This window comes from Fukomys damarensis, unplaced genomic scaffold (assembly GCF_012274545.1).
Source record: "Fukomys damarensis isolate Sample0158 unplaced genomic scaffold, DMR_v1.0_HiC HiC_scaffold_24, whole genome shotgun sequence".
NCBI lineage: Eukaryota > Metazoa > Chordata > Mammalia > Rodentia > Bathyergidae > Fukomys > Fukomys damarensis.
In genome coordinates, this window is record NW_022900936.1 from 5,668,007 (window position 1) to 5,679,817 (window position 11,811).

Here is an 11,811-nt window from a genome sequence, read left to right on the forward strand (position 1 = left end):
ACTACTTTCATAATTCTTGGAGCTGTGGCAACCACCTGTGTGTGTGTGTGTGTGTGTGTGTGTGTGTGTGGTTCCCCCAGGAAGCTGCACCGGGAAGATAGCTATCTGTTTCTGGGCTGCATGTCTCTGGCGTGTGGGTTTTAAATAGGTCTGCTCATTTATCACCACCCCCATATCTGTGCCTCAGGACCATTAAGTGCTTACTTTCTTTTAACTCATCAAAGTAAAAGAGCTGTGGAAATTAATGGACTTGCAGGAAAAGATTCCATGCTGAAAAGATGCCATTGTGGTGTGACTTGATCTTCAAGCACTGAGTATAATGAAACCATCATTCCAGAACCCGAGAGCACTGGGAAAAAGAGATGAGGCCAAGATTTCATTTTCTGTTCCGTGATTAAAAAGGAAGCAGATGCATTCCTTTAGATACGGGTATATTACAGTGCTCTCATTTGGGAGGGTCAGTTCCAAAGGGCTTGTCCCCGAGATGTTAGGGGGTCTGGGGGTCTGGAGTATAATTAATCTCCCTCCATTGGACCTCTAGTAGCTCTAGTGCTGGTTAATGGTCATTGTCAACTTGATTGGGTGAAGAGAGTCCTGGAAAGGCGATTAGGTGATAAGTTGACTTCACCAATGGGTTAACCCATCCACAAATGGCTGTTCACAAATGGGCTATTCAGAGGCCAGGACTAATTAGAGGAAGTGGGGTGGTGACTATACCACATCTACGGTTCCTTCCGGTCTGCCTCTTCGCTCTGCTTCTCAGATGCCATGAGTCGAGCAGTTTTCCTCCTCCTACCCTGCTACTCTGATTTTTCTACATTGGAGCCAGCAGACCATCGCATGACACCTCTCCAACTGTGAGTTAAACCCTTTCCTTTGTGGGTGTCAGGTATTTTGTCCCAGCTATTTTGTCCCAGCAATGGGAAAACTGACTCAGACACACCATTATAATTCCAATGAAATGAAAATAAACTCAGTACCACGAAATTAGCTTTATTGTGTTTGCTGTTGTTTCACTGGTTACAGTGATTCCATATACCAAAGAAGAAAAGGGACAGAGACGCCTAAATTAAGAAGTGCTTTGACAAATACGTGCGAACTCTTAGAATATTAAAGGACACATTTCAAGCTGGTGGGTCCTGGTGTTCTGGTGCTCAGAGTGGACAGGTGCGCACATAGCCTCTCAACTCTTAGTGGGGTGGGGTTTCCAATGTGCACCTGGAGAAGCACAGACCTCTGTTGTGGCAAGGCAAGTCCAGGCCTAAGACCAGTTTAAAATCCAGAGGGAAGCAGGGACATCTGTCTCAGGGCACGGTGTGGAAGTCAGATGTCATTCTACACGCAGCCAGACGGTGAAGTCCGACCAGGGTTTTGGTTAAGTGCACACTGCCAGGAGGTCATTTGTCCACAAAAGCTGCATGTCATTTGGGATTTCCATTCCCACTACATTCCTGTGAATTCCGTTAAGTAGTGTCTTGGAGAAGGCGCTCTTGGAATGGAGAGTCTGTTTTCCGAAGCCTTCTTTTTGTAACTTACAATTCCATGACACCCTACAGAAATAATTCCTCAAAAATAGATCCGAGCTGGCTGCTCTCCCGCCTCCCCCTTCTGCCTGCCAGCTGATCCGCGTGTGAGCACAAGCACAGCTTCCTTTTGTGACCCGGAGGCTTGTTTTTGTAAAAAGTCCCCGATCCAGTCACACTTCCTGTGACAATTTGGTTTAATACAACATCCTTACTCCTAAGAAGTGATTGCAGATGAAAGGATACAGTTAACCGACAGTGAAGGAAACAGTGTGTTTTCTTTGAACTTTCCTCTCATCAGTTTCTTGGAAGCGCTTTTTCATAAAATGAAGTAAATTTGTCATAATAGCAATACAAGGAATAAGCCACACATTTCTTAACTCAGAAGAGTGAAATTAGATATCCCAAGAGGGTGGGAAGCCATATACTATACAAGGTTTGTCCTTGGATCCACAGTCAACAGCTAAAGACTATATCACGTGACTTGAGATACTAAACAAAGAGAACACAAGGCAGGCTTTGGGAATGAGTATTCTTTGATTTTGTCCCTCTAATGCTGGTGAGGAAAACAAAACCATCAGCCCAATTGTGAAGCTGGGGCTGGAGAGCCTGGGCCCCCCAATCCCCTCCACACCATGAAAAGGGCAACTTTGAGCCCATGCTTGGGGTGGAAGGGGGAGGCAGAGAAGACCTGTCCAGTAGGCAAGCTCAGAGAGCATTAGGAGCTCTCCTGTGAGGAGTCACAGACTGGTCCCAGGTCAGGCTGCTTTTTACGTTTGCCAACTGAACAAACGTTTTTCTGTGTGTGTGTGTGTGTGTGTGTGTGTTGGTGGGAGGGCTTTCTCTGCTACTAGTTGTATCAATTCTATAACCCCTCTATAAAGGGATGTACATTTCACTTTTGCAAATGAGCACAGTTTGGCCAGGAGGGGTGGTACGCGCCTTTAATCCCAGCACTCGAGGCAGAAGGATCTCTGAGTTTGAGACCAGTCCGGGCTACGTAGTGAGTCCCAGGTCAGTCTCGACAAAACAAAACAAAACAACAACAACAAAAAATGAGCACAGTTTGGGATTATGTGGTCACTCTCCCTAGGTTTGTCATTTGGGGCAAATCAATATGTAAGACTTCCGATTAACTTTAAAGATTTTCCTGATGACCTGGGCAGTGTTATAATGCTTTGAAAGAAGTCAGCTGCGGGACGATCAAGAGCCCACTCTAACCAAATCCACACAGGACAGAGGACGAAAGGCACTAAACTGTGCCCATGTCCTGCAGGAGCAGGCTGGCCAGTGTCCCGCACTCTCTGGGTTGCATTCACTGCTCCCATATGGTCAGCTGCTACATGTGGTGACATCCGTGGCTTTCCAACTCACGTGTCATGTGTGGCCTCTGACTTTCACCATCTTTTTTATAACTTTACTAGCAGTTAACCATCAGCTCCACTCAGCTGCCTTCTCCCTTTTCTCCCTACTGCAACTCTCCACCACACACACACACTTACACACACACACACACACACACACACTGTACCACCTGAAAAATAGAAAGTCTTGGCATCAATGTTTTGATATCCAAATGTCTGCAGCTTCTAGTTTGGATTGGTTATGTTTTCACTCATCAGATTATTTGGCCTGACAGAATGGGCAGCAAAGGCAAGGTAACAGTTGTCCGAGGGTGAGTTAAGTGGAAGGCAGTGGAGTTCACTGGGGGACCAGGCAGGATGGGGATGGAGGGACCTGGTTGGAGCTTTATTTTTGCCTCACGTTTCTTTTTCCACTAAGTATTTAGTGGAAAATCTTTGGTAAAAAAGTTGGATTTGCCCCGCCAGTGTTTCTGAAAATCTAGGAAAATCACTTCTACTGGGACGCCAGAGGAATATGACAGTAGTTTATTGTAACATAAGATCGAATAACTAAGTTTTCCTCTACAATTTCCTCTGGGAGAAATCCCTTCACATGAAAATCTGGGAGCTCCAAGATTACCTTGTGTTTCTTATACTTTTCTTACTGCTTTCCTTACTCTAAAGATAAAGATTTTGTTTCAAATATCCTTGAAAAAATAAGCAAAACAACAGCTAAAACAGAGTTACTGAGAAATACTAATGCCTCAAGCAGTTAAGTAACTCCTTTATTCTTTAAAATTCCAGCCAAGTTTCAGCAATACCATTTCATTGCAAACTGTAGCTATGCAGACTTGGGCTGTGAGTCACCCTAGAAAAAGATGAAATGAGTAGCTGTGACCTGGGTGTGAAATGCTAAGCCTGGCCTTCAGTGTAAGACTTGCCAGGGAAGGCTACTGAATGCACCTTGCACCCACCCAGAGTCAAGTAATCTGCTGCTGGATTAAAAGTGCACACCACACAATGTGGAAAGCAAGACTTGAAATAGCTTTACCTTTCATTTATTAAAAAAATCACAGCTGGGGATTTAGCTCAGCGGTTCGGTGGCCTGCCTTGCAAGTGCAAGGACCCGAGTTCAAAGCCCGGTATAAAAAAAAAAAAAAATCACAGTATGGAAAGCTATGAAAAAATAACTTCCATTGAAAACTAATTTTTAAAAGTTGTGAAGAACAAAAAGAAGTTGAGTGAGAACGAAGGCCATGATTGACAATGTCTTTTTCACACCACGTGTTCAAATTTCCGACCCTTTCACCGTAACGACATACAGATCCGAGATCCAGGCGATCCTTTACTGAGAGACCACGGCGAAGGCCTTTGCCTTCTCTTTTTTCTTTTGCTTTTCTTTTCTTTGCTTCTTCCCTCTGGTTATTACATACTCACAGAGGATCTAACCAAGGAGGACTCATCCCAGAGCAGAAGTACCCCTTTTACCATGCTGGAGTAGAAAGGCCACTTTTAAAATACATCTCAATTAACATTTCAGTAATATTGAAATCGCAGCCCATTGAAATTAAAAATTCAGTTCAAATAAACATCAAAATGTTTGTTTAAATGTATCTAAATATTTGGTTCACTGATAATGGTATTTTTCACCATTCACTGGTTATTGCAGATTTCTGGATAACCTACACTGTATTGTAATTTTTCTTTCAGTGAAAAAGAGAACCAGTGTGTGTGTGACCATTAAGCTGGGCTGTCAACTTGACTGACTTGACAGCTGCTAGGAGATGAGTAAAGACCACACTGGGTGTGTCTGAGTGGGTTATGGATGTGTGACTTTGGGTACTGGATCTGTTCCCTGAGCAACTTTGCTCTGCCGTACCTTCTGCTGTGATGTTCCTCACCTGGAACCAACTGACCATGGACTAAACCTCTGAAGCCATGAGCCAAACTAAAACTCTTCTCCTTTAAGTTGTGAGTGACAGGTATTGTGTCTTAGCAATGGGAAAGCTGACCAATACAGTGTGATGCCTACACCCAACCCACAGGTAGCTCATTGTGAAGATCATGCTTGTCCTGGTATATGAGGACACTGGCTACCAGGTGCCATGTTAGTCCTGTGTTATTTTATTGAGTGAGACTTGGATCACAGATCACACTGACTAACTCCTCTAAAGTTTCTGTTTTCCCAATGGAGCACAACATTTTTATATAGTCTCACTGAGAAGACCAAATGTATTGGACATGTTTCAAAATACAAAAGCCTTTCTGTGACAAAAAGACTCCATTAGTTTTACAGCTCCTTAGCTGGATATTTAGCATGACTGTCTTTTAATAAGTTTTAATACATTTGCTGCTACCTAAATCCTTTGCTATTATAGTAACACGAGAGCATTTTGCACAAAGTAACAACAGTCAAATGTATCTGGAAAGGGGGTAAGTTTCAAACTAGACATAACTTTAGAACTACTTCTTGTCTATTATGTTATAATTATGATTTATTGACTTATACAGTTATTGGTTTTCAAGACATTGCATAGTATAAAAGGTCAAGTTTTCCAAATCTGGCTAACTTTGATATGCAAGATAAACACACAAAAAGATTTCTGAATCTTACACTAAACTTTTGTACCACATACACTGTAGGTGAAGAAGATTCCTAATCTTGATTACATTCAAATTAGCATCGATGCAAATACTGTGAAAAAAATTAATAGTGCAACTGGAAAGCTGTAAACATGCTTGTGGCATTATTTTCCTGTCAATTATACCACAATGTACAATAAAAATAAGCAAGTATAATAACTAAAAGGGCTAATTTCTAACTATGCTGACATGTACTATTTTTTAAAGAATGGAGATCTAAAGCAATCTGTCATAAAGTTCATAACAGAAAAAAACTAAGTAAGGACAAAAACCCTCTTTCTCATAGATTGAGATTGTTCTTTAAACCGTTATACACTTTACCTCCATTATTCTTATGTGTACATTAGGACAGTTCAGTTCCAGCCCATCCATTTTATTTCTACATTTTCTGTTTAGAGGAAACACATTTGGAAATGTGGTAACATCACATGTGGCCATATGCACTGTAAAGCCGACCACCACTTCACCCAGTCTGAGTCCCGTCTATCACCTATTCCTCTGAGTCCCATTGTTCACATTTGTGTAGGACCAAACGCACTCTGGAGTCCTCACGGACTTCCTCCGTTCACCACAAATGCCTCTCATGGATGACTTCCATGATGATGCTTGAGAATCCTGGCATGCCAGGCAGGCCTGTATGTAAATGGGCTAGGCTCACGTGTGCACCTGTGCACACTGCTTACACAATCACAGTCATGTCCTGCTTAAGTGAATACACCGACCTGTCTTGGTTTGAATAAAATAAGCATTTGCCTTTGCACAGTTAGCCAATCTTAGCCCATTTATTCTCTCCTCCAAGAAATGTAGCTCACTAGAATAAATTTTGCAGGAGACAAAATGTTAGCTCCGACACTGAGCCATGTGAGGTGCTGTTTAAATACTGAGAGTGCTCTGTACATGTTATGAGATGATCACATTTTGGTCGTCTTGGGTACAAATTCCTTTACCTTCAGCTCCTTCTCTCTCCCAGTGGCACCACCCAACCTTATGAAGTGCAGAGCCTGGGCAGATTCCCTATGTCATCAGCAGTTTAACTTTCTTTGGCGGTAACTAACCGTGGAGCAGGTGCTTAGCATGCTGGAGAAATCCATTCCTCTCAAGGGCCCTGGTTTGCTTCTGGAATGTCAGTGGACAACTCAACACAGTTCCCTTGTGGGCCAGGAATTAAGGTAAGAAATGAAATGGCTGAAAGAAATATTGAACAACAGCAATGAACCTAAGACAGGGCGAGCCTGGAGGCCACGCGGACAGGCCCCCTCAGAGCCAGCTTTTCCCATGGATCAGAAAACGACTTTAAGAACACCGTGCAGAGCAGAGTTTCTCAAACTTTCATTTGTCCGCAAATCACTGGAGTTTTGCTAAGAGGTACGTGCTGGTTCTATATATCTGCCTGGCACCTGATCGTCTGTGTTACAAATAAACTCCTACATGATTCTGGGTAACCGATCTCTAAACCCCATTTTTTCATAGAAAAGGGCTAGTAAATCTCAACAACAACAACAGAAATCAATGGGAACAGTAGCATGAGGTTATGAACATTCTTGCATAACTGTTAATTCCGGATTTGATCAGTGTCACTCCATACAATTCAGCCCTATGGAAGAAAGGTAAAAATAGAATGACTATATGTGAGTAGGAGGCCCAATTTGGGACAAAAAAAGTTGGTTTTAAAGCAACTGAAAGCTCAACCACACTTCATCCTTTGACCATAATGCCTTAGATGCTTTGATTAAATAAATACATAATAACTGATATTCTTGAGTGGCAATGCATTTCCTTTCAATGAAACCTTGCTAAATGTCTATCCATCCCACAGGACATCTTGTCCCTCACCCCTCTGTCCCATTCTTCAGACGGCAGCTCTGTTTTAGAAAATGTGAAGGCTGAGAGGTCACTCTGGAGGGAGCGTTCTGCAGAAACCTTCTCAAATATGGAAGTGTTCGTTCAGCCCCCCTCAGGGGGGATCCACCGTGCACACCCACCAAGTTCTGTAGAGCCCAGGGGTGTCCACTCATTTCCTTTTGCACAGCTGCCACCCACTGGGTCTGCAGAGAGCGCCCAGGTGGAAACAGCCCTGGAGGAGGTGAGGCCAGGTGACACCCTGGTGTCACACGTTGCTCTGCTGTAACAAAAGGGTCCTCAGCTCTCGCTCCCTCTGATCCTCCTGCCTGTACTTCTCCTCAAGTTTCTGCTTCTCCGAATCTGCACAGTAAAAGGTGCAATCTGGGCTCTTGCGGATCTGCTCAAACTGGCTAAAGTCAGCCACATACTTTCCATTTTTGGAAAGAGAAACCATGGGCACAAACTCAAAACCCCAGTAGATTTCTTCTGGGATGTAGGATGTGCGGCTCTGACAGACAGCACTGGTAGATTCCACGGTGGCATTGAGGAGCACCACGAGCTCAAACTCCTTCTCCTTTAGGTTCTGGGGGGTGAGGTCCCTCAGAGGGCTTGTCTCATCCAGCACATGGTAGAACGTCATGGGCAGAATGAGGAAGGGGCTCTCGGAGGAGGAATCCACGTGGAACTTGACGGTGGCCTGGTTGAGGAGGATACGCTCCCCCTCCTTGGTAACATGGGTCTGGAGGAGCTTGCCCGAGAGCTGGCACTGAATCAGGAGGCTCTTCCTCATGTTGGCCACCTGGATCACCAGGCACAGCTTCCCATTCTGCTTGGTGATGACTGCGCAGTGACTGAACTTGATGGTCTCAGCCCGCTTTTTGGGTCTTGCGATTTTGGCCAGGAAGGTACCAGTGATGAAGATCTCAATTAAGGTGGTGATGACCAGCTGGGCCACCAAGAGGAAGATGGCATGAGGGCATTCCTCTGTGATGGAACGCACGCCATAGCCGATGGTGGTCTGAGATTCCAGGGAAAAGAGAAAGGCTCCCGTGAGAGAGTCCACTTTCATGATGCAGGGAGTGTGGTTGGAAATGGTCTCCCTGGGCTCTAGGTCCCCATGAATGAAAGCAATGGCATAGTAGATCACTCCAAAGAGGAACCAGGTCATCACGAACGTGGCAGCGAAGAGGGTGAGCTTGTATCTCCACTTCATGTCGATGACTGTGGTCCACAGGTCCTGCAGGTACAGTAAGTAGATGCCGTCCACCTTGTCGATTCTCACATTGCTGTGGCCACTCTTGGACATGACCCGGGGCCTGTGGGTCTTGAGGCCAGGCCCAGCTGTGTGTTGTATCAGGGGAGGCCGGGTCATGCTCACATGAATGGCGTCCATCGCCCGATTCTTGAGATCCCCTAGGAAAATGACAAAGACAGATGCTCTTTACCGTCTCGTGTGGTGGAACTCCAGAAAGCAGAAATGGAATGGCCAAGTGGGATGAGTGTGAATGCATGGTTATCAGCAGCCTGCAGGCCGTTGATCCCAGGCCCACTTGGGGACAGCAAAAGCCATGGATGGCCAAGTCCCTTACATCCAAACGATGTAAGTATCTGTACATAGCCTATACATGCCCTCCCACATAATTTAGGTCCCCTCTAGATTGCCCAAGGCAATGGAAAGGCTGCAGAATAGTTGTTACTGCCTGGTTTAGAAAATAATGACGAGACGTCCATAGTGCCCAGTACGGATGGGACACTTCCACCAGTATCTTCCATCCAGGGTTGGCTGCACATAGATGGCCCAGATGTGACGTGAGTGAGCAAGGAGAATGGTAAAGGTGAGACTAATTACTGTGTACCTGAGGCAGCCCATAGGGCAGTGTAAGGAACCCAGACTCCACAAAAAGGGAAACCTGGCTTAAAAGTGAAGTCAGCAGCTGATCGGCTGTGTGACCCGTGGCGAGTCATCTAACCTCTCTGGCCCTCAGCACCTTACTCTTTAAAATGGCAATGAATCCCACGTCTCAGGGTCTTGTGATGACAAACGACATGAAGACCCTAAACAGACCTTCATAAGCAAAAGACGATGTCATGTTTCGTGGAGACCACACTATTAACATGTACCTTAAAGTGTTGTCAATATTTATTTACATTCAGCTATGGTGATTGCCCATAACAGAAAATTTAGACACTGTGGGACCGAGCACAGATCCAGCACTGATACAATTAGAACCTACGACTCATCAGATAGTTCTTAATATAGCAACGGATAATATTAGTACAAGCTCTACAGATTTGAACGGTAGCAATGCATTTTGAGACCTACCATTTGCCTGACATTCTTTGTAACAATTAAACTCCCCCATCTAATGAATAACTTAGCATCTACAACCTCTCTTCCTTCCCAATGACATCGAAAATGATTCGGTGGTCAAACAAGCAAAACATACATACTCACAGCAAGTAATTACACTTTCGTAACGGCTCAATCAATGAAGCTGGCTATCCTTTAAAAAGTATGACCTGTGTCATTTTAGGAGTGACATTTAGGTAGGGCACAGAATCTTTGCCATGCTCTTTCTGTGCCAAACTCCAGCGTGGGGAATTTAGAGGGTAAATAAAGGAGGAAATCAGTGCAAGTGTGTACAGCCATAGCAGGGAGACCACTGAGAAACACGTTGAGCCTGAAAGTGCTCTGCCTGGGGCCACCAGCTGGGAACAGGCTGGCTCGGGGGCCACAGGGAGTCTTGCAGTACCTGCCTGCTGACCCTGCATTCCTTGAAGAAGACAATGTGATTGATTACAGGGTAACCTTACCTAGTTGGCCTGTTTTTTTCACTTCGAAGATATTTTAAGAGCTAAGAAGATGAAGTTTCTCCTCATTAAAAAGGGACTAATGTGCCCTTGCTTATGATTCATGCTGCAATGTTTTCTGTGCAAGAGGCATTACCTCCACAAAAGCTTTGAAAATAACCCACCTGGCAAACGAACGGGAACCGTACCCTCTGGGGGCCAGACCTGTGCAGGATGCAGAGGGCCCCTGGGCACTTGATTTTCCTGTTACCTTAAAGAGGGTGTGGCGTTCTCTAAATGCCCCCCTTGAAGAGACGTTTTTCCTGGGAAAATCACTTTTTCCTATGTGTGCCAGAGAAGGGCCATAGTGATTCAGAATTTCTTTTACACGCAGAAGCCTGTTCCAGTTTTCTGGGGACCCCTCTCAAAGGAAAGTGGGGTGGACCACTGGTGAGCAGCAGCCGTCCTCATCGTACCCTCGTGACACTTCTCAGTGTAACAGGTGGAAAACCAGCACAAGGGAGCTCCGGGAAGGACTTGCCGTGCACAGATGAGCCGGTAACACCAGCTCTGCCTGAGACCAACGCAACTTGAATACAAGTAACTGCACGCACTTGCTTTTGCTTTTTAAAGAAACTGCTGGGAAAGTCCATGCCATCCAATCCACTGAACTGAAAACAGAGGCTTAAGTTTTGGAGCATGAGTGATCCACAAGTGTCCCGTGGGCAGCTCTATCCCCTGCCAGCTGCAGGAAACTTGGCCTTGTTTCTGGGAAGGCAGGACCGTGCCGCTCCTGTTTCAACCTCTCTTTCAATGGGGCAGGGAGCCAGGCTTGGGATGAGCTGGATACAGCATCCTCTCTGCTGAGAGTGCTCGGGCCTGGGCCTGCACACTTAGTGCTGGGCACCGAGGCATCAATAATGCCGGCACAGAAGACCTCTGGCCTCTGTGTGTGTCGTGCACAGCATGTTTGGTGGAAGAGACCGGTGTCTCCTCTGCCTGCCTCCTTCCCTCTGACGCCCACCGCCCTCAGAAGGGTTAACTACCTGGGCACTCACTCCCTCGGCAGGTCAGGAGTCCTCTTCAGGACAGGTGGCAGGTCCTCGCTCCCCTTCACCCACCTGGCTACCATGGGACTCCGAGAGTGCCTGGAAGAGAGAAGGACACGAAGATTCACAGGTGGTTACTCAGAGCACCCAGAGACATTGGTCCCTAAGGGCTCTGGCTTGTGGCATTTACCTCTCTCCCTGGTCATCTGGCACCGTGCCTAGACCAGGATAAAGGCACCAGGAAAGTTCCAAGAATTAAAGCGAAGCCACACCACGGCCCTCACCATAGCACCCCTAGCCCTGGAGGGAACTCATTGGCAAACCAGCTGGAAAGAGAGGGTTAACCTGCCCCCAACCAGGGCAGGCCCAGGGAACTGGGCAGCAGCAGCAGCAGCAGCAGCAGCACAGGGAGGCAGGAAGGGGAAATGCAGAGGAAGTAAACAGTGAGCTCTGTGAGGGAAGAGTCTAGAATAGTTTTACCGCCTGTGGAAATGCATTAGTACTGTTGAGTCATCATTGTGGTCAACCGAGTTAGAGTGGAAAACTGTTAGACCCGTTCTGCCTGACACCCACCTCACACTGGAGGAGGAGGAGGAGGAAGACGGGGAGGAGGGGGAGGGG

General features: G+C 45.9%; 1 protein-coding gene across 8 annotated transcripts in view; it reads right to left on the minus strand.

Annotated features, from left to right (window-relative positions):
- Positions 1-5,163: 5,163 nt before the first annotated feature.
- The window catches only part of Kcnj15 (potassium inwardly rectifying channel subfamily J member 15), a 42,494-nt gene continuing 35,846 nt past the window's right edge, over positions 5,164-11,811 (minus strand). For 7 of the 8 annotated variants that reach the window (XM_010636551.2, XM_010636550.2, XM_010636553.2 and 4 more), the window contains 2 exons: positions 11,188-11,289; positions 5,164-8,764 (listed from right to left, as the gene is read on the minus strand). In XM_010636551.2, coding sequence (XP_010634853.1) covers positions 7,617-8,744 — 1,128 coding nt within the window. In that variant the 5' untranslated portion in view covers positions 8,745-8,764; positions 11,188-11,289 and the 3' untranslated portion in view covers positions 5,164-7,616. Of the gene's footprint in view, positions 8,765-10,897; positions 10,903-11,187; positions 11,290-11,811 lie in introns of all 8 variants that reach the window. The other variant, XM_010636555.2, reaches the window with a different exon arrangement.